Source organism: Phocoena sinus, chromosome 4 (genome assembly GCF_008692025.1).
Source record: "Phocoena sinus isolate mPhoSin1 chromosome 4, mPhoSin1.pri, whole genome shotgun sequence".
Lineage (NCBI taxonomy): Eukaryota > Metazoa > Chordata > Mammalia > Artiodactyla > Phocoenidae > Phocoena > Phocoena sinus.
Genome location: NC_045766.1, coordinates 70,411,353 through 70,439,053, shown reverse-complemented (window position 1 = coordinate 70,439,053; position 27,701 = coordinate 70,411,353). Strand labels below are relative to the sequence as shown.

Below are 27,701 nucleotides of genomic sequence, written 5' to 3'. Positions count from 1 at the left end.
GTGTCAGCATGGGTCCTTAATGCCCTGGGGTCAATCCACATCCTCAAACATAAAACCAGCCATCCCAACAGCAGGCTTTTTGCAGTTTGCTCTTTCCGGGGAGGAGACCTCTCACTGGCCAGCAGGGCCTCCCAGGGGTTTATATTCCCAGATTGCTTTGGAGAAGCTCAATCCTAGGTTCCCACACAGTCCTTAGAGGGCTGGTCCCCGGCCAAAGTGTGTGTCTGCTTTTCTCCCCTCTTCCTGTGCCTCTTCTAGATACCCAGCCCCCTGCCTAGGGATCAGGTCCTGACTCTGCTACTGACCAGCTATGTGACTGTAAGTGAGCTCTTTTCCCTCCTTGGGCTGTAGTGTCCACATCTGTAAAATGGGGGTCTGGACCAGGAGGTCACTCCCACTCTGATGCTACAGAAACCCAGAGTCTAGGACCTGAAAAAAATCACTTCCCTTCCTTGTACATTTACCTCTGTCCTTTCAAAGACACATCCCTGTCCCCTCCTCCCTGCCCACCCCAGGCTGCCCTTGAATGACTGACCCTGCTCATCTCCCTCCTAACACTTAAGCAGCCACAGAAAGGGCCTTTTCCCAGAACGAGTGGAGAATCAGTCTAAGTGCCTGTGCAGGTGTCCCCGTGCCCATGTTTGTTCCTACTGCCGGCACCACACTTTGTAGAAACGCATTTTGGCTGGTGGTGCTCGTGACTCATGGTTGGAGGGCACCCTGGCGAGGCCCCCTCTGAGCCCCAGGTTCAGTCCGTGCTGTGGCGGAGTCCAAGGCTCCCCGCTAACCAGGAACACAGCCCACGTGTTCCGCAGCAGCTACCTGCTGCCCAGTCCCTGCCCACAAAGAGAAGGCTCATCCTCAAGCCTAGAATCTCACTCATCCTAGTGCGATGGCCAGCTATCCCCTGGGTTATCGTGGCCCTGCTCTTATGCCCGCCGCCGATGGCTGGGAGTAGACGTTCTTGGAACAATCATGGTGAGACATGGGTGAGAAAGTGCTTTGTGATTTGAAGAGCTCCATGTGAGGAATGACTACATCTGGGAGGTCCACTGGGCACCCATGGGACAGTGAGGTAGGGCCTCCCCAGGACTTGGGTTCTCCCTGGTAGCATCTGGGGAGGCGTGTTAGGTCAGCAGATGCTACTGTATGTAGGCTTAGATGTGTTGAGTCAGGTGCTTCCTGGAAAAAGAGTGCGACCCAGAACAAGAGCAAGACAGAGAGAGAGAGAGAAAGACGGAGAGAGTGAGAGTACGCGTGGACCCCATCTTGGCTGTGCCCCTCACTGCACGGCCCTCGGCAAGTTCTCCTTTTCTCTAAAATCAGTTACTTCAACTGTAAAGCGAGAAGGTTGCTTTCAATGCCAGACATCCACACGCCACTATCGGTGAGGCTCTGTGAACTCAAGCCTCTTCTCCGCCTCCTTGGGACTCCTGGACCACACAGCTCCTGAGTTGTCACCAAGGCTGAGGCAGTAGGGAGACCAGAGTGGTCTGGGTAGCTCAGTGGTTGGAGGAGGGAGCCAGTGGGGCCATGGGGATCCCTGCTTGGGCTGCATCCTCCACAGGCCTCCCTCACCGAGCAGGAGTCAGGGGGAGAAGTGAGGCTGATTCCCAGGGGCCCGCCCGCATGGTGGATGGTACAGCTTCCCGGGCACGTCATTCTCCTGACAGGCCTGCAGTGCCAGCCTCTTAAACAGAGCCCAGCCCTTTGGACTTGGTTTCTAGATTGAGTTATGGGACATCACATAAACGCCCAGTGGAAAGCCAGTTCCTGCATCTTCCTATCTTCCTGAGGAATTCCCGCTTCTGCTCAGATTAACCAGGTGGTCCCTTTGTTGGGCATTTAAAGACTCTCCCTTTTAAAAACGCTTGATTTTATAAGAAGTCAAGTCGAAGATGGGCAGGTCTGGATTTTCTGGAGGGAAACCCTGCACTTCAACACTTGGCCGAGAAAGCAGGGTCAGCCTCACGGCCACTTGATGTTGTTTCGAAGCTCAGGTGAGAGGAGCAATCTTTAGGGCGAGTTGCTGGAAAGAGAAGACGTGGGAAGTGGCTCATACACTCCCCCAGGTACCCTAAAAGATGTCTCTCAGACAAGCCAGAGGTGTAGAGAGCTGTAAATGTATTTTAAAAATTCCCATCCGTAAATCCATACAGAAAAGTACATAAATCGCGTGTGTGCCACTGGATGAATGACCACGAAATGGATTTTGAAGTATTCACTTTTAGTCGCATTCCTGAGTACCTTTGAGTCCTTCACTTTTGTTTTTCCTCCTTCTTTCCTTCTTGCTTTTTTTTTTTTTTTAATTAAAACTTTATTTTTCTTTTTGGCTGCCCCAAACGGCATGTGGGAATCTTAGCTCCCCGACCAGGGATCGAACCCGTGCCTCCTGCAGTGGAAGTGCAGAGTCCTAACCACTGGACCTCCAGGGAAGTCCCCCTTCTTGCTTTTAACTTAGGTTATTTTGTTACATTTTATTTGAGCTACCTCACATCCTTTCTGGAACCAGGAGGGATGAGAGTAAATACACAGAAAGATGAATGGGTTGATGGATGAAAACACAGTTCTCTGAGATGACTGGGAAGCTGATCCACCCAGAGCCACCAGTCCTGAGGGCCATGACTCCATCCTAGACATGAGGAAATGCCTCCCAGCAGGGATGGGGTGGTGATTTTAGCAGGGGAGAGCCCGGGGTCATCCTCGTTCTGCCCTGACGCCAGCTCTCTCCTCCGCATCACTTGTCACCTGGGTCGCCATCCATCCTGTTAACCACTTCCTGCCTACCTTCCAGGTTCCCAGTTGTAATAAGCACTATCACTGCATTCCTGTCTCCAAATCCTCTGCTGTCAGCAGCGAAGCTTAGTCATTTCCCTTAATTTGCCAGCAGGGAAATGGCCTATGCCAGAGAAGACAGCCTGTCATTCCAAGGACTCAGGTGACGGCTCTGACAGTGGAACCCAGGCACCACGGTCATTTAGTCTTGTTTTCCCCTCAGAGCAATAACCACCAGCTAGCTTCATTTATGAGGAGCCGCCGCTCTTTCAGCTGTCTCATTTCTTATGCAAAGGCTGACCAGAAGGCAGTCTTCAGGAATAATGTGTTGCTCCTCTGAAGAACAGAAACTAATAGTCAAAGGTGTGGTGTATGTGGCTTCCCTGGTGGCGCAGTGGTTGAGAGTCCGCCTGCCGATGCAGGAGACGTGGGTTCGCGTCCCGGTCCAGGAAGATCCCACATGCCGCGGAGCGGCTGGGCCCGTGAGCCATGGCCGCTGACCCTGCGTGTCCGGAGCCTGTGCTCCGCAGCGGGAGAGGCCACAACAGTGAGAGGCCCGCGTACCGCAAAAAAATAAAAAGGTGTGGTGTAACGCAGAGAATGTTGGATTCTAATCCCAACCTTTGACTGAGACTTCTCTAGAATTCAGTTTCTTTTTCTAGAAGAGCATAGATTTAAACTAGATGAAGTCTGGGCTCCTTTCCGGGCCCCGCTCTCCTCCAACCCCTCCCCCAAAGCACAGGGTTTGGGTGGGTAGTGGTGTGAGAACCCTGACTACTTTTAGGTACCAAAAATGGTTCTGGATAATAACATATGTATAAGCAACTGTTTGAACAACGGAAGAAACCCCAATTCCTTCTGATACCGATTTTATTTAGAAAACTTTGCTAGACATTTCTTATTTGGACAAGTCCTTAAAAAAGGGAATAGGGGCCAAAGGCCTGAGATGAACCTTGCCATGAGAATGTCTCACTTTCTGAACTACAGGTGCTGCAACCTTTCGAGGTACTGGATTGAATAAATGGCCTAAAAGCACAGGTTGGAGTTTTTCAAGGCAAATGAGGCAGTAGAATTACAGTGACCTCAGCTCAGGCAAGCCGTCTGAAGGGGCTCCAATCTGAAATGCTCTTTTCAGGCCTTACGATGGAACTGAGTCGCTGAAGGCTCCAAGTGCAACGAAACCTCTGAAGGAGTTGGTCACAACTTATCCAGACCCAGCCCAGCCGATTCCCATCCTGCAAGAGCCGCTGCTCCCCAGCCCAGCCTGGGGAGGAGCCTAGGTCACTCTATGCACCTGTGCGGTGAGAGAACGCCAGAAAAACGTTTACCATTTATACGTAATAAATGATAATAATAACAATAATAATAAATAAAGCTGGAAGCTGTCGGGTCTGGGCACTGATGTGTGCGGTGGGCAGTGCAGAGTCAAGACAGTCTGAAATTAGTCAAGGCGAATGCAAACATAAACTGTGAACAAAATTTGCCCACCTCCCTCCATCACTTCCCTCCTCCCTCCCTCCTTCCTTTCTTCTCCTTTATCAGATGAGATAGGGAGAAAAGTTATGATTTTTTTCATAGAATAACAGACTGTCATAAGTAGTTAGCTCGTGTAATGTCCCCACTTTATGGATGGGAAAACTGATACCCAGAAGGGGAAGTGACTTGCTAAGGTCCATGTTCTGGGCTCCCAGCTGTCGTCTATGCCTTTCTTGAACGTGTTTGTCTAGCTAACTGCGTTTTCTTGCTCCTTTTTGGGTTGTACACTGAGAGGAATCTGTAGAGAGTGTGCTGATCAAGGCAGGTTTCTCAGAGTGGGGAGCAGGGGAAGAATGAGGCCCCTTGGATTGAGCGCAGGTGCCCCTGTGTTTTTGTGCAAACTTCAGTCATCTAGGGCATTCAAAACAGACTTGTTCATTCATGTAATAATTAAGGAAAACACAGCAGCTCTTACAGCACTCATCTCTGACCTTTAATTAGGTGTGGTGACGCGCTGGAAGCTGCTCTAGCCGTGAGGACCACGAAGTTGCTAGTTTAATCATTTCAAAGGCTGCTCTGTTTTATTGTGGCATAAAATTTGGAAGTCTCATATTAAAATGTACAATTAAATGTAACTCGAATAAATCGCTTTTATTCGATAAAAATATATATTTTTTTTTCGATAAAAAATTTTATCTTTTTTATCGATATTTTATTTTATTCGATAAAAATATAAAATTTTTATTTTATATTGGAGTCTAGTTGATTTACAATGTTGTGTTAGTTTCAGGTGTACAGCAAAGTGACTCAGTTATACATACATATATTCTTTTTCAGATTCTTTTCCAAAGGCCAAAGAGAACTCCCTTCTTCCTGTGATCAGCCCTGTCCCCTCTCCACCCCCATCTGTTAACTGTCTATTTTCAAACTCCCTGAATCCCTTTGAGGTAACTAGATGATTGGGCTCTTTGAAAAACAGTGTTTAAAAAGACATTTGGCAAGCTTGCCGGAGTCAGTCTGTAGATTCAGAGATAGCTACTGGTTAGGCTCAAACTGTCCTACCTGCGTGATTTGAGGCTGCTGGGACAAGAAAGCAGACTCTGAGGCCTCTTGATCTACATGGGCTGGTCTCTTGATAAAGTAAATGAAACCATAACAACCACTACCCTTCCTGGTTTGCAGTCAGCTATGGAAAAAAGTCCAAAAAAGTCTCTCAGCCTGGCATACAAGGGCTTCACAATCCAGTTACCTATAAAAGCTCACACCCTCAAACAAGTACCCTTTCTTGCCTTTGGGCCTTTGCTCACCCCATGGCCCTTGTCTGGAATGTCCACCCACCCCCTTCAAACCCTTTCAAAATCCCATTCATCCTTGAAAGCCCTGCATCCACCCTGCCATACCTTCCTTGATCTATCTCGGCTGGAGAACGTTCCCCTCCTCTGTCCCTTCTGGACACAACGCTTGCATGAGGTCAGGACCTGTTTTTAGTTTGGGATGCTTTGTGTTGGTTGTTTATGTGTCTCAGGCCCCTGAGACTGAGCTCTGAGGATGGGGGCTGAAGGTCATTCCAGTTGGTCTCTGCAGACAGTTTGACCCTAGCAGAGCACCTACCTGGAGCCCAGCTGATGGCCACAAAGGTTTACTGGGACATTTGTCCATCTGGACTGTGAGCCTAGCCCATCCCTATGATCCTACCTGTGTGACTCACTTAGGAAAACAGCATTTCACTTGGGGGCTGGTCCTAGGCAGTGGAGGTCCCTCCTGAGAAACACTGAGCCCTCGCTCACAGGGGTTGGCATGGAGGATGGGGTCTTTAAAATATGAGGAATTTCAGAAATGTTTTCTTCATTATAAAAATCGTCAAATCATTTCAGAAAATGTGGAAAAAGTATAAAAGACAAAATTATAGGCGAGGGAAAGATGGTTCTTATTCCCATCACCTAGAGGCAGGCCAGTCTTCCGCCAAGGCTCAGACATGTCTGCTGGGCGAGGGGAGCTGAGTTCAGGCCAGAGCAGAGGGGTGGGTTCTGTGACCTGTCCGCGTCTGGGTGATCCAGGAACCAGCTCACTTAGACTGGGTTTCTGTGTTCTTTATTTCGGATGATGTTTTCAGAAAGGCTTAATTTTTAAGTTCATAGAAAAAACATTTCACCAGTTAAATAATCATCTTCAACTCTGTCTAGCATACCATTTTTAAGGGTACACTTCAGTGGCATTAAGCATATTCATATGTAACCATCATCACCATCCATCTCTAGAACTTTTTAATTGTCCCAAACTGAAACTCTATACCCATCAAGCATTAGCTCCCCATTTCTCCATCCCTCAACCCCTGACAGCCACCATTCTACTTTCTGTCTCTGTAAATATGAATACTTTAGGCACTTCATATAAGTTGTATCATACAGTATTTGTCCTTTTGGACACTTGGGTTGCTTCTCCCTTTCGGCTATTATGAATAATGCTGCTATTAACATGGGTGTACACTTATCTTTCTATATCTACCTATCTATCTATCTATATGTACATATACGTACATACACCTGGAAGTGGCATTGTTCGGTCATATGGTAATGCTATGTTAAATGTTTTAAATTTTTATTTTATATTGGAGTCTAGTTGATTTACAATGTTGTGTTAGTTTCAGGTGTACAGCAAAGTGACTCAGTTATACATACATATATTCTTTTTCAGATCCTTTTCCCATATAGGTTATTACAGAGCATTGAATAGAGTTCCCTGGCTATGTTTAATTTTTGAGGAACCAACATACTGTTCTCCATAACAGCTGCACCATTTTACATTCTCACCAGCAACACAACAGTGTTCCAATTTCTCCACATCCTCTTCAACATTTACTAGGTTCTATTTTGGGCACAGAAGCCATCCTAATGGGTGTGAAGTAATATCTTATTATGGTTTTGGTTTGCAATTCTCTGATGACTAGTGATGTTGAGCATCTATTCATGTGCTTATTGGCCATTTGTATATCTTCCTGGAGAAATGTACACTCAAGTCCTTTGCCTTTGTTTTAATTGGGTTGTTTGTTTGAAGATGGCTTTTTCACATGTGAAATCCTCTCTGCTCCCAGGCTTGACAACCTCTGACCAAACAGCCTCCTTGGGACACTCATGACTCAGAACACATCACCATCGTCATCAGAAACAGAATTCTAGGATGAAAAACCATCTCATGACACCTGCCTTTGGAGAAACACCATTAATAACCTGGTATAGGTGGAGATGAGTCTGGGAGCTGTCACTGGGGATTTTAAGAAGGTGACTTTCAGAACCCTCCTGCACTGCTGGTGGGAACGTAAATTGGTGCAGCCACTATGGAGAACAGTATGGAAGTTCCTTAAAAAACTAAAACTAGAGCTACCATAGGATCCAGCAATCCCACGGGCATATATCGAGACAAAACTCTAATTTGAAAAGATACATACACCCCTATGTTCCTAGCAGCACTATTTACAATAGCCAAGACATGGGAGCAAACTTAATGTCCATCAACAGAAGAATGGATAAAGAAGATGTGATGTATATATATGCAATGGAATATTACTCAGCCATTAAAAAAAGACTGAAATAATGCCATTTGCAGCAACATGGATGGACCTAGAGATTATCGTACTAAGTGAAGTAAGTCAGACAAAGACAAACGTCATATGATATCATTTATATGTGGAATCTTAAAAAATGATACAAATGAGCTTATTTGTACAGAATAAGCTCAGGCAGAAACACACTCACAGAAACAGACTCACAGACATAGAAACAGAAACAGACTCACAGACATAGGAAACAAAGTTACAGCTACCAAAAGGGAAAGGGTGGGGAGGGACAAGTTAGGAGTTTGGGATTAACAGATACACACTACTATATATAAAATAGATAAACAGTAAGGGCCTACTGTATAGCACAGGGAACTATATTCAATATCTTGTAAAAAACTCTGATGGAAAAGAAAAAAGAAGGTGACTTTCTGCTTGTTTGTTCCATTAATATTATTCTGCATATTTTAAGTGTTTCGTTCTTCCCTCATGAGGCTGGTGTGCAATACTTTCCATGGCCCAAATCATGCCACTTTGGGACACGTAGGAAGATTAGAAAGTCATTTTTTCAAAGACTGCCCTTTTCCTGAGAAGTAAAAAGCAGCCATCCTATAAGAAGAGGAGGGTGGGGAAGAGAGAAGGGCCCGCCCACCTACTGAGCATCTACTGCGATCAGGACTGAGCCGCGCCCTTCACACATGATTTTTCTTCTCATCCTTCAATCAGTCCCGTCAGGCAGGTTGTTACTGAGTTCACACACGGGGACAGGGAGGCTTGGAGAGGTGACGAACTCACCAAGGACCCAGCCAGAGAGACAGGTAAAGGTGGCAAGGGCCCCAGAAACCTAAGCCCTTTCTGTGACAGCAGGCACTTCTGCTCCTGGTGCTGGGACCACACCTGAATTTGGTGTCAGGAACCTGTTTCAAGAAAATATCATTCGCTCTATCTCTTCACAATTCCTCCCTCTCTGCTGGACATTTCCACTCAACCTCTGACATGTTGAATCTTGTCACCCCAAAAGCCCGGTGTCCCCTCCAGAATGAGCCTTCTCTCCCATCCCTCTCTCCGGGACCCTGCCTCCTTCGCCAGCTCATTCTACTGCCCCCACAGCACCACCACGCCTATGGGCTCCCTACCACCGCCACGCCCACAGACTCCGCACCACCGCCCCGCCCACGGGCTCCCCACAGCACTGCCAGGCCCACGTGCTCCTCCGTCGCCGCCGCCACATTGTCGTAAACGCTGCCCCACCCCTCAAACGCTGCTTCATACTGCTCCCACCACCTCCCTCACTGCTCTTCTTGGTCCCTGCCGTTGGCTACTCTGCCTTTGTCTGCCTCAGTAATATTGCGAAGCCCCAGGCTGCCTTTCTGAACCCTCTTTTTAGCTCACTCTGCACCCAGACCCCTTGAGAATCTGACGAAAGTCATGAGATTTTTTTTTTTTTCTCTAGAAAATCGCCCATGCACAGCACATGCACTGACATGCTATCTCACAGAGTCGCCCGCTGCCTCTCCCTCTCATCCTTTAGGTGTAGAGCCTGCTTTAATCAGTGAGGTTCTTGGACTCCAGATTAACACCATTTCTGGACAATGTCCTCATCTATGGCTCCTTAGACCTCCATCAGCATCCAGACCCTTTCCTGAGCTCGGACCCTGATTTCGGACTCCGCTGGACAGTCTACATTATGGTCCCATGGGCCTCAAATGCAGCCTGTCCAGGTGAGTCTGCCATCGTGCTCCCAACGCCCTCCCCTGTGTCTTCTCCCCTTCTTTATGGTACGCACCATGCTGAAAACCTGGTTGCTTTCCTTCATGAGTTTTTTCTCTTTCATCACCTGTGGCGTGGACTGCTAAGAGCCCCCCAGTGACTGTGCACACCTACTTTCATAGTTATAAGTGTTTTACTTTTGTACATGGCGTTCAGCTCAAGACTACATTTCCCTTGCAGGAAGGGGCAGCCATACGACTAAGTTCTGACCCATAGAAAGTGAACAGAAGTGACATGTATAGCTCCTAGGTCACGCCGTGAAAAGGAAGGACTGAGCCCTTCCTCCTTTCCTTTGGCTGGAATATGAATGTGAAGGCAGGAGGTGGAGCAGCTATTTCAGCCATGAGATGGCAACCATGGATTGAGATGGCAGAGCAGTTAGATAGATGGGATCTCAGTCCCTGATATACCACCCTTCCAGCTCTAGATGGAAAATAAACCTTCATCTTATTTAAGCTCTTGCTTTTGTGGGCTCACTTTGTTGTGACCTAACCCATATAGTGACAGCCCCATTGTGTTACCCCACTTACCGATATAATCAATCCATCACCATGTTTTACCAGTTTTACTCCTTACATAACTTTTGATGCAGTCTCCTCTTTCAGTCCTCACTGTCTGGTCTTAGCTCAGGCTTTCATCATCTCCCATCTGAGCTATCGCTATACTTTTTTTATTAGGTCTCTGTACCCACACCTCCTCCTCCCAAGCAATCCATCTTCCGTACTGCTGCCAGAACCATCCATCCTCTACACCAGTGTTCCTCAACCTCAGCACTCTTGACATCTCAGCCCAGATTACTCTTTGTTGTGGAGGGCTGTCCTGGGCATTGGAAGCTATGTAGCAACCTCTCTGGCCTGTACTCACTTAACGCTACTTGCATTCTCCAAGTTGTGACAACCAAAAATGTCTTCAGTCATTACCAAATGTCCCCTGAGAGGGTGGCAAAATCACCCTTGGTTGAAAACCACTGCCCTACACCAACCTGACCACATCTCTCCTTGGCTGAGCCCTTCCACGGCCCTCCGTTGCCTACAGAATGAGTCCAGTTGGTGGGACCCTTCATACAGTACATCCTGCATTCCCCTGGATGGTGTTCCTGCAGAGCCCTCACACACTCCCTGCCCTCTGGTTATCTGCAGCTATTTCACACATGCTCGATGTGCCATGGTCCTTGGTGCCTTTTAGCTTTTGCAAATGCTCTTTGTTCTTCCCAGTGAGCCCAAATGCCTGCTCATCCTACCAGGCTTAGACCGAGGGTCACCTCCTTGGGGAAGCCTTCCTCCCATGGCTCAGGCAGGCTGAGCGGCTCCCTTGTGTGACCCCATCTCATACATGCCTTACACCTGAATATGACTGTTCATGTGTTTGAGTCCCCTTCAGACAAATTCACTTCTGTATACGGGCCCTTGGCTGGGCCTGACCTTTAATGAACGCTTGGTTTGCTGAGCTGGGGCTCCAAGCTGAGCAACCAGGATGGTGGAGGGAAGGAACTATGTGATGTGTCCAAAGGTACAGGAGAGGTGGTGGCGCAGTGGTTGAGAGTCCACCTGCCGATGCAGGGAACGCGGGTTCGTGCCCCGGTCCGAGAAGATCCCACGTGCCGCGCAGCGGCTGGGCCCGTTGAGCCGTGGCCGCTGAGCCTGCGCGTCCGGAGCCTGTGCTCCGCAGGGGGAGAGGCCACAACAGTGAGAGGCCCTCGTACCACAAAAAAAAAAAAAAAAAAAAAAAAATTGAAAAAAAAAAAAAAGGTGCAGGAGAGGAAGGGGCTTGGAATGAGGTGAGCCTGTTCATGGATCCCAAATGTCTGAGGGACTGGCCTGTGGGCGAGGGCAGGGACGATGGGGCCTGAAGTGGGGAAGAGAACCATCTGTAGAGGGTCCAGGGAGCCAGGATTCAGTGTAATAAAAAGAAACATTAAAAAAAATAGAATTTTGTTTTTTGTCTTAAAATAGTTGTCCTAATGATCAATTAGATGAAATTCAGGAATGTATGTTTATTTATTTATTTAAAACATTTTAAAATTATAGTTGGATTTACAATATTGTGTAAGTTTCAGGTGTACAGCACAGTGATTCAGTTATATATATATTCTTTTTCAGATTCTTTTCCCTTACAGGTTATTACAAATTATTAAGAATAGTTCCCTGTGCTGTACGGTAGGTCCCTGTTGGTTATCTAGTTTATACATAGCAGTGTGTATATGTTAATCCCAGCCTCTTAATTTATTCCTCCCCCAACCCCTCTTTCCCGTTTGGTAACCATAAGTTTGTTTTCTGTGTTTGTGAGTCTTTCTGTTTTGGAAATAAGTTCATTTTTGTCTTTTTTTTTTTTAAAGGAAACATAAAGCAACAGATAGCTCTAAAAAATCCTCATTCATCACTACTCCCTACCCCCACTACTGGAGCAGTTTTTTGTGTATCCTTCTAGATCTTTTTCTGTGCATTTATATAATAGATATAGACAAAGATATACTTGTGTGTACATGTAAACACACACACACACACACACACAGATGTATAGCTGTTTGAAATTTTCTCTCACCTGCACTCTTTTCTCTTGTTCCTCCTTATCTGTGTTGGGAAAGGTTTTTTATAAAACGGAGTAAGTGGACAGAGACTTAGGTGGCGGCCACATCCCAGTCCTATTGTGAGAGGCTGTCTACGTGAGCACAAGGGATGCCTGTGTGTCTTTGAGATCCGCTGCTTTGAGGAACCACCTAAAATTCCTCCTTCACAGAACAGCTGGGGCTATGGGAATGAGCTGGGAACCATAGCCATGCATCTGGAGCTCAGGGGTGTGGCCTTCTCTGCCTCCAAGACAGCTGGGCCACTGGGAGGGGAGCAGCAGCTGAAGGCAGAACAGGGCCACCTGGGGAAGGTGAGAAGTTGGGGGACAAGCAGAGACAAGGGCCCTGGGTGCCCATCTCAGGCTGACTCCGTGGGCACTCAAAGGGCCATGTGATGGGAAAACTGAAGTTTTGTACCATCTGGCTTTTTGTGTGATCGTGATCAACAAATAGAAAGAGTGCTTTCCTAAAACCAGTAAGTGAAATCATATTATATATATTAGCCTGCTTAAAACATCATATACATTTTTCTTTCTCAGCAAATAAAGGTGAACCCCCTCTTTTAAATGAGCTACTTGGTATGGGTTTTCACGATGCAGGGAATCGTTGTGTTATGGACGGATATCTGCATTGTTTACAAAGATCTATTATTGCCAACAATGCTTGAATATATAGCTTCATGCCCACATGATCCTGTCAGTGAATGTGGCACTGACGCTGGTTTACATGTTTTGAATTTTTATATCTACTGCTCCACCAGTTTATATTCCCATTAACAGTGCGTGAGACCACCAGCATCCTTGCCAAGCCTGGGTGTCTCCAACTTTTTCATTCTGCCAATCTACCAGAGGACCTCATTGTGCAGTACTGACAGCCCCATCCTGGAAGTAGACCAAGTGGGTCATAACTTCACCTCTTGAGGGTGAGGTGGAGGGGCTTCCTCCCCAGTGGGGAGGCTGGATGGTATGGTTTGCAGTTCCCTGGATTCTGTGCTTATTCACCAAACTAGAGAAACATGTGTGGGTGGGAGTGCTGAGTTCTCTGAACCCCGAGGCAACCTGGTCCCTCTGGTATTCCCAGAGGGGCTGGAAGGTGAACCCTGAGGTTTACAGGACCTACGGGTAGTGAATCAGCCTTTTACTTTCACCAATAATAGATTTCACTTCTAGGGACTGAGTGGGGTCATTTTGCTTTCTCTGTAGCAGAGAGTATGCTTCTCCGTGAAAGAGAGGGGCTCAGTGAGCGGAAGATGTGAGGTCCTATACCTGGATCCCGACAAACACTCTTTTTTATTTTTTTAATTGAAGTACAGTTGATTTACAATGTTGTGTTACTTTCAATTGTATATAGCAAAGTGACTCAGTTATACACATATATATGTATATATCTATATTCTCTTTTTTTCAATTCTTTTCCATTATCGGTTAGTACAAGATATTAAATTTAGTTCCCTGTGCTATACAATAAATCTTTACACTCTTAATCTGGGGAATGGACCTTCCTGCACAGCCTGGTTACTGTATTGAAACCCGTGTCTTTTCATGAGGACCAAAGAAAATGATAGAAGTGCTTTGAAAACTGCAAGCACCCAAGGGTCCTCCATGAAACCTGGAAACCCTGTGTTACTGCACCTCTTGCAGCATGGCTCTGACTGTGCCTCTCGCCTCCTCCAAAACCTTCGGTGGCTTCCTCCTGCCTGCAGAGAGACATCCCACTCCTCAGGAAGGCATCCCAGCCCTCCCAGCTGGGTCTGTCACCCACCCTGGGCTCTAGCCACACACAGTGTTTGGTTGTGAGCTCTCTCGCCTTCTTGCTCTGACTCCGTGATTTTCCTTAACTCCCCCCCACATTTCCAGATCCTGTTCATCTTTTTTTTTTTAATTTAAAAAATGTCTTTCTTTCTTTATTTTGGCTGTGCCACGTGGCTTGCAGGATCTTATTTCCCCAACCAAGGATTGAACCTGGGCCACGGCAGTGAGAGTGCCCAGTCCTAACCACTGGACCGCCAGGGAATTCCCCCTGCTCATCTTTTCAAGCCACCTTTTACATGAAACTCAAGCCCTATCCCTTCAAATGCACCCACAGGTATCAACCTTACCTCAAGGAAGCTTCTGTCAGTGACTTCACTCCCCTCGTCCCCGCCTAATCCTTCCTCTCCACCAATCCCAACACAACCGCACTTCTATCTACAGTATTATGTGTGTCTGAGCACACAGTGTGGTGGAAATAGCATACAATCCACAGTCTAAGATTTGAATCCTAGTTCTGCCACTTAGTGTGTGATCTTGGGGAAATTAGTTAACTGCCCAGGGCCTCAGTTATTCTATCTGTAAAGTGGGGGCAATTTCTCCCACTCGCAGGATTATTTGGTAATCAGTGGTTCTCAGGTGTGTGTGTGTGTGTGTGTGTGGGTGTGTGTGCATGTGTGCTGACTCCCCAGGGGACGTTTGGCCCTGTGTAGAGACATTTTTGGTTGTCACAACTTGGGAGGGATGCTACTGGCATCTAGTGGTAGAGGCCAGGGATGGTCTAAGTATGCTATGATATATAGGACAGCTCCCTACGACAAAGAATCCTCTGGGCCAAAATGTCAACAGTGATGAGGCTGAGAAAGCCGGTGTAGATGAAGGAAAGTAATAAGGTGCTCTAGGCTTTCTGGCTCACAGTAGGTGCTTCCTGAACAGCCTTTCTTTCTTCCTGCCCGCTGAGTGTCAGCTCTTTATGGGCAGGAAACGTATCTGATTCATCCCTGTGTTGTCTGGAGCTCCCAGCATAAGGCCTAGCACAGGGCGGCTGAATGTCAGGATTGGGAAGGAAGGAAAGAAGGTAAAGAGGGAATATTCTTATTGTTGCGGGTTCTATGGAAAGGCAGTTGAAGACCCGAATGTGGGGATATGGAGCCTCCAGGGGAGTAAGAGGGAGGGAGTTTTCCACGTGGACTATTATTTGGAAGGAAGGCTGGTGGCTGAAGAGATGGGCTGGGTGCTGTGTGGAGACCCCCTCCAAGTACCCTGCCCCTTTTGGGCCAGCATCACTTAATGGACAGGGCACTTATTGTTTCTGCCTCTGAATCACGGGGCCACGGTGAGGAGGAATGTGGCATGATTCAGGCTGAAGGGCTTGACCATGGCAAGCTCCCCAAGTGACTATTTCAGTAATAACACTACGCACTTTTATGTTTTCCTTTCATCACAGCTCTCAAAGCACAGTGCAAACGTTAATTAAGGCTTTCAGCATGGCATGAGGCACTGTGTGTAAATATTACTCTCCCCACTTGGCTGAGAGGGTAAACTGAGCCAGGGGAGGGCAGGTGGCTTAATCCAGTGTGGCTCATACCTTATTGAGGCTCCACCTTGGAGAAGTTGGGGTTTAACAGCCTCCCTGCCTCTCCAACTATGACTTCTTTCTCTCCTTCCCAGGCCCTCTTGGTGATACCATGAGTAGAAATGGTTTCTTATTTCCCACTGGGGCAGCAGGATGACAGCTCCAATGCAGAGGTGCAGGGCATAGGGAGCTCCTCATTCAGATATATCCCTTCACTGCCATGTGTCACCACTTCCGGTGGGGGGGGCAGTGAGGGGACAGAGGATGATGTCAGAAGGCAATCGAAACATTGTGGATTTTTGGGGTTTTTTTTTTTTTTTTTTTTTTGTGGTACGGGGGTCTCTCACTGTTGTGGCCTCTCCCGTTGCGGAGCACAGGCTCTGGATGCGCAGGCTCAGCGGCCATGGCTCACGGGCCCAGCCGCTCTGCGGCATGTGGGATCCTCCCGGACCGGTGCACGTACCCGTGTCCCCTGCATCGGCAGGCGGACTCCCAACCACTGGGCCACTGGGGAAGCATGTTTTTACGGACTTCCCTAGCGTCCAGTGGTTAAAACTCCAGGCTTCCTCTGGAGGGGGCACAGGTTTCATCCCTGGTGGTGGAACTAAGATCCCACATGTCCCGTGGCACGGCCAAAAAATTAAAAAATAAATAAAGAAAAGAAACATTGTTTTTAGGAGAGACACTGGGGGTAACTTTAACTTTCCTCGGAATTTTTCCAAAACCTTAACAACGGGTGAATCGGGTTAAGCAAATAAGAGGGTTCCTTGTATTGTTCCTGCAAATGTTCTGTAAATTTGAAATTACTTCCGAATAGAAAGTTTAAAAGGAAAAGAACGGATGTCTTTTCTAGAACCGCAGCGGCCAATGCAGCAGAGAGAGTCCAAAAGAAACACTGGAGGAAAAGAGACAAGAGGAAAATGTGTTCTTAAAAAAGAAAAACAAAATCCAAAACACTGGCAGAAGGAAACCCCTTCCGCTGAGCGCACAGGCTTGCCTCCTTGGGTGACACCGCACCTCTCTGTCCTCGCACGTCGGGGTGCTGCAGTGGCGCGCGTGCCCCTCCCCGCCACCGCGCCGACACTGCCCCTGGCGGTGACTCACGCCGGGCATCCTTTAAATACGGGGAGGGACCGGCGAGCCGCACTCACGCAGCAGCAGTGAGCCGTCCCAAGTCCTCCTCTCTGGCTCCCTCTGGTTGACGGCCGCCGGGCGGGCGCTGAGCTGCTGGTAAGTAGGAGGGCTGGCCTCCTGCCTCCTCCCTCCCTCCCACCGGCCTGGAAGGACCCGGCTAGCCTCCCCCTCCTTTTTTTGCTGACCCCGCTCCCCGGGGAAGAGCGTCCAGAAGGGGCAGGGCTGGCGCGGTGCCTGGGGATGCTCTCAGAACGCGGCCGGTGGAGCCTGCGCTGGAGGGCCACGTGGCTGAACCCAGGTGCCTAGGGCCACAGCCCCTCTCTGCGGATCCCTGACCAGCCTCTTACTCTTTTTGTCCTGACCCGTCCTGGATATCGACCTGGGACGCTGAGAAGATGTTTTAGACCGGCAAAAAGTTGACTTTGAAAGTTGACTTTCAAATTATCACACCAGTTACCCATCGAGCTTACCTCTTACGGGATACAAGCTCCACTGGGAGAAGAGTTTCTCTTTTTAAGATCCAGGTTATTTGAACCCAAGTCCTCTTCCCCAGCACTTACTATGGTGGCCACCAGCGGCCTGTCCTGTATTTGGGTCTGTTGAGGACCAATGGGGTATCCCAAGTGACAGAGCTGTCCTCTTTTCATAGGCTGACTTCTAGTTGCTACAAAAGTGGCTTCAGCAGATGTGCTGGCGCCTGGTTTGGATTTCCAATTTGGAGTTCGGCTGTGGACTCAGGGTTGTTCCAGACCCTAAGTTTGTGTACGGCTTAGGCGGCTCCATCATTCTGGCAGCTTTCCCCTCTTGCCTTGGCCACTAACGGCTTTGGGAAGGGAGAGTCAGGGCTGGAGATGGATTTGTGATGAGGCTGGTTTGCATTTAAAATTGTGACTGTTGAACCTTTACCAGATTCTCTGCTCAAATGTAGAGGCAGGAGCGGGGCCAGGGAACCACCTGTGGAAAACCAGGACTTTTCTAGAGCTTCCCACCGTGCCAAGTATGAGAGAGCCAGTCTACCTCCAGGGCCAAGTGTGTGACCTCAGGGCAGGTTGCGACTCTCTCTTGGATGACACATCACTCAGACTGAAGGTGCTAGATGCCTGTCTGTCACGCTCCGGCTTCTCCTTTAGGATTATATCACCATATCAACCGGTGTTGGTGCCACTGGCTCTGTAATTTAGAAATTCTTTAATGGCTGTCACTTCTTATACTCTGAATCGATTGAACATCTGGGGTACATTCAGGGCCAGACAGTCCTATTTGCCTGTGGTCTTGAGTCAGCTGGGCGGGCTCTGCAGGGCTGAGACAAGAATGTGAGAGAGGTCGGTGTGCGGGGAAAGGTTCTGAACAGACCCTGCAGAAAGTCAGGGCACGGAAAGGCTCTCCCAGGGCTGGGGACACTACCTGGGCTTGCTCAGTAAATGGGGGGGGGGGGGGAGGCTGCCACTGGAAGTAGATCCAGATGTGGAGAAATAAGGAGAGCTGGGAGAGAAGCTGTTCCAGCTCGGTCCTGCCAGCAAACACTCCCACAGCTGTGACTACACGTGGCAGTTTGCCTCCCTAAATCCTGACCGCGAAAGACTGACGGCAGCTTCTGGTTTCACTGCCTCCCTGGCCTTTGGGGACACAGGATTTAGAAACTTCTGTTAAGATGCTTTGATGAGGGGCTGGTCCATTTTACCTAAGTTAGGCCCCCCAGGTGTTACCCTGAGAAAGGGGCTGTAGCCCATGGCTTTTAAAATAAAAGCCCCAAGTGGAAGCGTCTCCCCGCTCGGCTGGCAAGTTTGTCAGTATGTCCTGCCACTTCTGCCAAGCTAATTCCAGCCCTGCTCTGGCCTCTGCCAGAAGCCCTACCTCCCCTAACCCCAGGGCTGGAAAGGACTTGTTTCCTCGTACTCATTTCCTTTTCTAAACAAATGGACTGAACTTTGACCTCGATGGGCCATGAGAGATGGGGTCAGTGACTGAGGCAGGTGGAGGATGAGGGTGTACCTGCTCTTCCCTTGGGGCTCCAGGATGTGTTTGGGGTGGAGCCCTGAGCCGGGCTGTGTGTTGAGACGATGGGATCACCCGCTTCTGCTTGAACAACCTCTTCTGTCCTTCCATCCACTCCTCCAAGCCACTCAGGTGAAACGGAGCAAACACGAGCATCAGGGCAGCCTTGAGGAAGAACATCTCTCAAACCATGCAGCCTGGGAGTTGGGAGAGGCACTTGACCTTGACTAATCATGCTGGGCAGCTGGAGGGTGGATTGTAGATGAGCCTGATATCATTTTAGAATGGAGGGAGAGAAGCCACCTCTTCCCCGAATCCAGGCACAGCTGGACACGTGGCTGATGAGGTCCTAAAGCCTCATGTTAAGGTTCAGGGGGACCACCAAGCTCTATGGTTAGTTAGAGCCCTGATCTGGGTGTCTGGAATCTTCCACTGACTGTGTGAGCCCAGGCAAGGCTCCTCCTTCCTCTGGGCCCCTTAGTTTTCCCATCTACAAAATGACCAGATGGTTTGACCAGATGGGCTCTGAAGGCCTTGGCATCTCTGATGCCCTGGGCTCTAAGTGCTGCTCCTGGGAGCAGCCTCTACTGCTGGGTTCAACTTAGCACAGACCCCAGATTTCTGACAGGGATGGAGAAAGGGCCACTGAAGGAAGTATCGATAGAGGGGGCTGGACCCTGTCTATGGCCCGACCTTCAGCCTCCCCAATCCAGGGTTCAGTCTCTCTGTCTTGGCAGTAAATGACATAGGTCAGGAGCATGGGGTCCCAGCTGGTCTAGGCCTCAAGTGGTGCTTCCGAGTGTGGGCTGTGGACCCCTGCCTCAGAGTCACTTGGGGAGTCTGTTAAATGTGCAGGGTCCTGGGCCGTTTCCCCTACCTCCCAGACCTAGGGATCAGGAGCTCTGTGGGTGGAGCCTCCAGAGATTCTGATTTTACTCGACAAGATGAACAATATTTGTAAGTAACATTTATCAGGTACTCATTTTGGGCCAAGAACAAGCCTAAGTGCTTCACATGCATTAATTCGTGCAATCCTCATCACCGCAGTGCTGTGAGTTCAGTTCTATTAAGCGAGTTTCCCAGGCACTTCCAGGCGACATTTAGGCGACATTTATGTACTGATCTGGGGAACACAGTGGTTACCCCCTTCAAGCGAGACGTGGAGGTCAGGATACAGTGAGCCTCTCATTCAGACAGTGGCTTCAGACCCGCTGGACCGTGCAGAGAGGAGCGGCTTAATTGAGGCTGACGCCGGCTGTGTACAGGGGAGACAACACAGCCCGATGCCTGGCATCTCCCTCGGAGGACGGGGCAACGTCTCAACGCTGATGAGGCCATGTTTTGGGAGATCTCTGTGCGGGGAGGGCACAGGCCACGGAGGGAGATTTCCTGTCTGGGCTTCAGTTTCCCCAGGTGTGCTGGGAGGGGGCCTCCCTAAGGCCCCCCTCTCAGGTCCCTGATCCATGAAATGGTTCTTGGCCGTGTGAAGATGCGCCAGTTAACAAGTGGGATTGCCCTGCCTGGAAAACTTTGGAAGCAAGGTGGGCCTGAAAAGATGGATGCAATGTCCTCAAGCCTCCATGTGAAGGTGGCACTGCTGGTGGTTCCACGTGACCTATAGGGGGTGGTGGGAATGGCGGGGCTTCAGGCCAAATCTCCTTTCTGTCTCTGGTAAGATATCAGAGCTGCCAAGGGCCCCTGGGAGTCTTTACAATAGGGGAAACTGAGGTCTGGAGAATTTAAACTCACACTCCAACTTAGAGTTAAGACAGAGTAGCACATCCGTCTCCGAGGTTCTTTCCAAAAGCTTTGCTCCATGGCATTGAAATAAGAAGGCGTCTCCTCCGAGGGAACCTCGTGTTTCAGGAATGTGATGATGGTATTAAACCCAAAAGTCCCAACCCACCAACCAACAAAGCTCAGGGCTTCGAGGCTAATTACGTGTTTGCCCATGAGTCATAGAGGCTGTTTTTGCTAAAGAGACCAGAGCCAGAGCGCCTGGTCCAAGCGCTTCCACTCCTGGGGAGGGACCACGTCAGCGTGCCCAGGTGAGCTATCTGTCTGTCCTGCTGTGTGTCTGCGGGCTCAGTGAATTCCCTGGGCCAGCGACAGACGCCAGGCTGCTCCCCCTCCCAAGACAGGGGCTGGACCAAGTCGCTGCAGTGACTAAGGACGAGTTTGGCTGCCTGGAGGAGGAGGGTGTAATTAGGGCAGCTCTGTGGGTCTTTAACTGTCATGGCTGCCAAGCGGCACAGGGCAGCGTGGACTATCAGTCCACTGTGTGCTGGGCTCCTGAGGGCCTCAGGCTGCCGTGGACGCCGGCCACACTTGCTGGATATCCAAGGGCCCGGCTGGTTATCCAGCCTGCTCCTGCGGCCCCTCCCTCCCCTGAGGGCTCTGCAGCTGGGTTTGGGGTAGGCTCCCTGGAGATCCTTCGCAGTAGTCAGTGCCAGCCATGGCGGTAACAAGTGCTAGAAAGTAGGAAAGCAGCGCATGTGGTGCTGGAGTGGGCTCTGCAGACACGAGGATTTATAAAAGGGAAAATCTGCAAATTCTTGCAATATTCGTTAAGCTGAGTGTGGTTCGTTTTAAACAGCAGTGGCTCTGTTTCCATAAGGGAGTTGTTCCCATAAGGGAGTTATCTTTTTCCTCCTCTTCCCAAGACGTGAGGCACCACCCCTGGCCGTGGGCCCTTCCTGGGGCTGGCTTGATGCCCCCTCCCCAGCTGGGGAGTGCAAACTCAGAGAGGTCTGAGATGGGTCTTCAGAAGGTTCCTTGGCCCACACCATCATTTATAGATGGGGAAACTAGACAGAGACTGCCCTGGGCTTTCCAGGTTATGGGCACTTTAATTTAGTCCCTAATACTTGGGCTACAACACCATTTTGAAGCATCCTGGGCATAGGAGTATACATAGAAATTAAGTGCTAGATGGCTCGTCACCAGGACTGATGCTTCACATTTTGTAAGTCAGTCTCTCACACATATATCAAGGGGATGGGCAAACACCCACAACTGTCTGCGTGGACCCCCTGGGAGCACAGGCACAATTGTCCTGGTTGATGGCTCTCATATCCTTGCCCTGGGACTCAGCCTTAGAATCCTAAAGTCTTGGTGATGGACAGCTGTCATCTACCAGGTGTAGAATCTTCTCTCCAGCTTCCTTACCATGTTTCTGCTTACTTTCTGCTTGAACACTTTCAGGGATGGGGAGCTTACTGCCTTATGAGGTTGTCCATTCTGGTTCAGACAAGCTGTCTTCGGTGAAGAACTAAAATGCATGTGACCCCATAGCTTCTGTGTACTAGTTTCGACCTCGAGAGCCACCCTAAGGCTGTTTGCTTTATCCCAGGGCAGCCCTTCGCGCACACTAAGAAAGTGCTTGCAGGCTCATCACATCTTCTCTTCTTTCTGCTATTCGTCCACAGTTCCTTCAATGGATGCTCAGATGTTCTGGTTTCGGCATCCCCTCACCATCCTCTTACCCTTCTCTAGAAGGCCTTCAATAGACCAGTTTGTCTTTGGCCTTCTTGAAGTTCAGGGTGAAACTGAGAACAGCATTATAGGTGTGGACTGATGAGGGTGGTGTAAAGCAAGACTATCACCTCCTTTGTTCCGTACTTAATACTTCTATTAATGCAGCCTAAGATCACATTAGCTTTTGTGAGCAGTCTTCTTTCTCTGCTACCATCAATAAAACGCCCTCACATCTAAGGGTGGATGTTAAGTCACTCTTTCAGTGCCTCCTTTCTAAGCTGTTCATTTTCTGCTCTCAAGTTCTGGATCCAACATTTATCTATACAAGTTCATTCTTTTAGATGTGTCCATAGCTTAATCTGGCCCCCTTCCTTTGAATCTAGACTCCATTGTCAAGTTGTTATTTTTCTTTCATTTCTCCACAGTTCTACATACTTATTTGAGTCTTGATGGAAAGTACAGCAGGTCAGGGCTTGGATGGGCTGTAACTAGGGCAACAATCAAGGCCTGGGTAGGTGGGGGTTGAACTTGGGTTCTGTCCTCAGAGTAAGCTTGTTGAGAGCAGGGGAGGGGTGCATTGAGTTGAGGCCAGGTTGGGAAGCCTGGATTACTCTGAGTTATGGGCCAGACTCAGGACTCCATGAGTTCAGGGGAACAAAGAAAGGCCAGAGAAGTACCTTCTCCACCCAGTCAGTTTATGCCTTACAGGCCATCATTTGAAATTCCTTCTTCTGACTCAGGGCTTTTGCTCATTAAAAGGACAGGCACTGCAGTAACACTCACGGTTCTCATCCAGGAATCTGGAGATGCTGGCTTTAAGCTCTGAGCCTCAGTTTCCCGGCTTCCTGCATTCCCCCAAAATGATGGGCATGCATGATCAGCAGGTCTTAACCCTTTGGGAGTTAGAGACCCCTTTGAATCTCAGATGGAAGTTACAGATGTCCTACACATGCACAGAAATCCATAGTCCCTTGACTAAGAATGCCAAGATTCAAAGCACCTTGAGGCCTTCCTGCCTCCAAGAGTCTACAAGGGCCATTGTAGGGGAGCTTGGCACTTGTTCACACGTTTGCACAGAACACACCCTCACAGCCTTTCTTCAATTTGCTCCTCATGGCCGCCTCAGGAGGGGGCAGAGGTTATCACTGTCACTTAACAGATGACAGGCCTCAAGCTTCATTCGAGTCAAACAGCTAATTTGTGGTCCTTAAATATTCATGTAGGGCCCAGTTCCCATGCCCCCCATCTCCACTTTCTATTTGTATAGACCTGATCTCAAACACCAAACGTTCCATGACTTTGACTCCATTCCCAGATCAGCACCATGTCTGCGGGAGCGTCTGGGCCTACCAGCTTTCAGCTCAAAGTACATCCTAAGTTTTCTGGGACTTACTCGAGGCCACCCAACGTTTCTTCTGGAAACTAGGACTGGTACCCAGGAGGCAGAGCCCAGACGTCGGCCGACGCACAGCAGCCCCTTCCGGAGAGACAGGAATGGTGTGGATAATTTCCTTTTATTGGGAAGGTGGTTTGGATTAAACCTAGATGAGGCCCCTGTGAAAGGGTTAACACAGGGGCAGGTTGGTGGTGGCGGTGATGGGGCAGTGCTGGCCGCTGTGCGGCGGGGCCCAGGGAGACGGAAGGCTGAGCTTCCCCGCAGTCTTTTCCACCAGATCGCAGTGTGGTCCTGCTCTGTTGGCCGCTGCTTCTCCCCGCAGGTGTTCATATCTGTGGCCTCAGCATCTTCCCCCAGGTTCAGGCCCTGTTTATTTAATCTCGTGTCCTATCTGTTCCTCCTGAGGAAGCCACATTCAACTAGCAGTTCCAGGTGCTCTGAGAGACACAGAGGTGGATACGATACTGCTCCTGACTGAAGGAGCTCATAGGGATGGGACACAAACGTCCCTGCCCTTGCAAAGCCTATTGACTAGTGAAGGAGACAGACGGGGACACGGTGAATGCCATGTGTGGCTGCTGTGGCTTAGGCCATAATGGAAGTTGGGAAAATCACCTGCACGGGAGGGTAACTAAAGCTGACTCATGAAATCCTGGAAAGCTTCCTAGGGGTGACTGCCTGTGAGCTACACTTAGAAGTGTGGGGAAGATTTGGATGAGGATGAAGAGCCCTCCAAGTGGGGCGAATGGCTTGGGCAAAGACGTAGAAATAGGAAGGCCTGGGGGAAAACGAGGCTGCAGACCAGACCACAGGTGGCATGAGATGGGTATGTGGTGATGGGGTTCAAAGGCAAGCCAGCGTTTGGCACCCAAGGTTGACGTTGGCTTAAAAACAGCTGAAGCGTCAGTGAGGCAGTCCTGACTCGTGCGCTTTCTCTCCTTGCAGAGGCCATGCCACTGAAACATTATCTCCTTTTGCTGGTGGGCTGCCAAGCCTGGGCTGTGGGCTGGGCCTACCATGGCTGCCCTAGAGAGTGCACCTGCTCCAGGGCCTCCCAGGTGGAGTGCACGGGGGCGCACATCATGGTGGTACCCACCCCGCTGCCCTGGAACACCGTGAGCCTGCAGATCCTCAACACGCACATCACCGAACTCAACGAATCCCCGTTCCTCAACATCTCGGCCCTGATCGCCCTGCGGATTGAGAAGAATGAGCTGTCCCACATCGCGCCCAGTGCCTTCCATAACCTGGGCTCGCTGCGCTACCTCAGCCTCGCCAACAACAAGCTTCAGGTTCTGCCCGTCAGCCTCTTCCAGGGCCTGGACAACCTAGAGTCGCTCCTCTTGTCCAGCAACCAGCTGGTGCATATCCAGCCGACTCACTTCACCCGCTTCAGCAACCTCAAGGAGCTGCAGCTGCACGGCAACCACCTGGAGTTTATCCCCGACGGGGCCTTCGACCACCTGGTGGGCCTCGTCAAGCTGAATCTGGGCAAGAATAGGCTCACCCACCTCTCACCCAGGGTCTTCCAGCACCTGAGCAACCTCCAGGTCCTCCGGCTGTATGAGAACAGGATTTCAGACATCCCCATGGGCTGTTTTGACGGGCTTGGCAACCTCCAGGAGCTGGCCCTGCAACAGAACCAGATTAGCATGCTGTCTCCTGGCCTCTTCCACAACAACCGTAACCTCCAGAAGCTCTATCTGTCCAACAACCACATCTCCCAGCTGCCCTCCGGCATCTTCATGCAGCTGCCCCAGCTCAGCCGGCTCACGCTCTTCGGGAATTCCCTGAAGGAGCTCGCTCCGGGCATCTTTGGACCCATGCACAACCTGCGTGAGCTTTGGCTCTATGACAACCACATCGCCTCCCTCCCGGACAATGTCTTCAGCAGCCTCCGCCAGTTGCAGGTCCTGGTCCTCAGCCACAACCAGATCAGCTACATCTCTCCGGATGCCTTCAATGGGCTGGTGGAGATGCGGGAGCTGTCCCTCCACACCAACGTGCTGCAGGAGCTGGACGGGAGTGTCTTCCGCACGTTGGCCAATCTGCAGAACGTCTCCCTGCAGAACAACCGCCTCAGACAGCTCCCGGGCAACATCTTCGCCAACGCCAATGAACTCATGACCCTCCAGCTGCAGAACAACCGGCTGGAGAACCTGCCCTTGGGCATCTTCGATCACCTGGGGAAGCTGTGTGAGCTGCGGCTCTATGACAACCCCTGGAGGTGTGACTCAGACATCCTTCCGCTCCACAACTGGCTCCTACTCAACAAGGCCAGGCTGGGGACAGACACCCCCCCGGTGTGTTTCAGCCCAGCCAATGTCCGAGGCCAGTCCCTCATCATCATCGATGTCAATGTTGTTGTCTCCAGTGTCCAGGGTTCAGTGGTCCCCGAGGTGTCCACCCACCCAGAGACACCCAGCTACTCCGACACCACCTGCGTCTCCTCCACCACTGACTTCACCAGTCTGACCACCACCGAGACCACCGATAGCCGTGACACGGGGGGCATGACCCAGGCCCAGAGCGGGCTGACTGTTGCTGCCATTGTGATTGGCATCGTCGCCCTGGCCTGCTCCCTGGCTGCCTGTATCTGCTGTTGCTTCTGCAAGAAGAGGAGCCATGCAGTCCTGATGCAGATGAAGGCACCCAATGAGTGTTAAGAGAGGCAGAGGCTGGAGACAGGGCTGGGGAACCGTGGGACCCCCAGAGGATCCGGGATTTCGTAGTTCCGCCTCCACCCCTGGGTCCACAGAGCCATCCCCTGCTCCCCCTCTCTCTGGTCCCTGAGAGAAAGGTGTCCCCACCTTTTCCTGACCTGCCTGGTTCTCCTATAGAAGAGGTTCTCGCAGAGCCTTCTTACCAACAGGGAGACCTAACCCACTGTGGCAAAAACCCTGCGGTGTTCCCAATTCACATCCCTGGGCTTCTCTCGAGAAAGCCCCTCCTCTAAAGCCTCACCAGCTCTCCTCCAAAAACCACCTTCCCTGCGTCTGTACCCCTGCCAACCTCTATAGACGCAATTATTACACACCTGCCACTTTGTGGCAATGGTTCTCCGCCGGGACAGCCCCGCTCCCAAGTATTATGTAAGTTGATTCCCCTTCTTCACTCCTCTTGTTTGTGACATGGCTCTACCCTGTCCCCTCAATGAAAGGTCTCCCTTCACTTCCTACTCCTGAAGGCAAGGTGACTTCTCTCCTCGAAGAAGGCTTCAAACCATATAGCTGATCTCTTAAGAACTGCCAAATGCCCTGGCTTTCAGGATGCTATGAAAGAGAGAAGGGGAAAATGAGGCTGTTCAGGTCCTGAAGGCCGGACTACCCTCAGCATCTCTTGTGATTTTTATCTGGAAAAGGGAGAAAGGCACCGGTGCAACAAGTTTAGCCGCTTAGAGAATGATATTTCTGAACTGCAAACTTTGCTTTGAAAATTTCAGTCCTTTAAGGAATAAAATCATGTAGAATTTCTCACCGCCCCGCAGAAAAACTTGAAAATCAGCTTATTGGTACTGGATGGAGAAAGCAATTTGGTGCCTGGGGGTCCTTGTGTTCACCCCCAGGATTTTTCTCTTTTAACTTTTTATGGAAGTGTAATATACATACAGAAAAGCATGATAGTGTATAGTTTGATGGATTTTCACAAACTTTACACACCTGTGTAATCAGCCCCCAAATTAAGAAACGAGACATCGCCAGGATCCTCCATCCTGAGCTTTTCCTGGAGAAGACTGGGGCCTGTGGAGGTGGCATGAACTTACCTGGGAACTGGCTCCCCATGGGTCAGGATGAGCCCCTCACTGCCCTCCCCCTGCAGCCAGCCCTTGCAAAGGCCCAGCTGCCAGGGTTGGAGGAGAAGATGTAGGTACACATCTTCTGGCCTGGACGGGAAATTGTATTAAATCCCGGACCTTGAAGCACCAGGCTTGGCCAGGTCAGAGGCATCTCAACTAGAGAGTCCCATGCAACCACACACCCTACCCTGCCAACAAGCTGTCTGGTGCTCATTGGAGGCCCCTCTGCTTGGGCCTTTTATGGGCATGATATGCCTATATCTGTTTTTAATTTTCACTCTCCGTTTGGGAAAGTGAAATAGCTCAGAGATGAGATCCTTTCATTGGACAGCCAAGTGTAATGGAACCCAGCAATCCCTCTGGTTGTGGTAAAATTCTCCATCGACATTACAGTCAGCTAGACACTGAATTTCACCATTCTCATACACGGCAGGCAACA

General features: G+C 49.9%; 1 protein-coding gene across 1 annotated transcript; it reads left to right on the top strand.

Moving 5' to 3' along the window:
- Window positions 1-16,609: 16,609 nt before the first annotated feature.
- LRRC15 (leucine rich repeat containing 15) lies at window positions 16,610-26,948 on the top strand. Its single transcript, XM_032631013.1, has 2 exons — window positions 16,610-16,694; window positions 24,412-26,948. The coding sequence occupies exon 2, from the start codon at window positions 24,417-24,419 to the stop codon at window positions 26,130-26,132; it is 1,716 nt and encodes a 571-aa protein (XP_032486904.1). The 5' UTR covers window positions 16,610-16,694; window positions 24,412-24,416; the 3' UTR covers window positions 26,133-26,948.
- The last annotated feature ends 753 nt before the right edge of the window (window positions 26,949-27,701 follow it).

Bases quoted from the DNA above. Each gene is read 5' to 3' on its own strand.
- LRRC15 (XM_032631013.1), top strand. From the start codon at position 24,417: ATGCCACTGAAACATTATCTCCTTTTGCTGGTGGGCTGCCAAGCCTGG.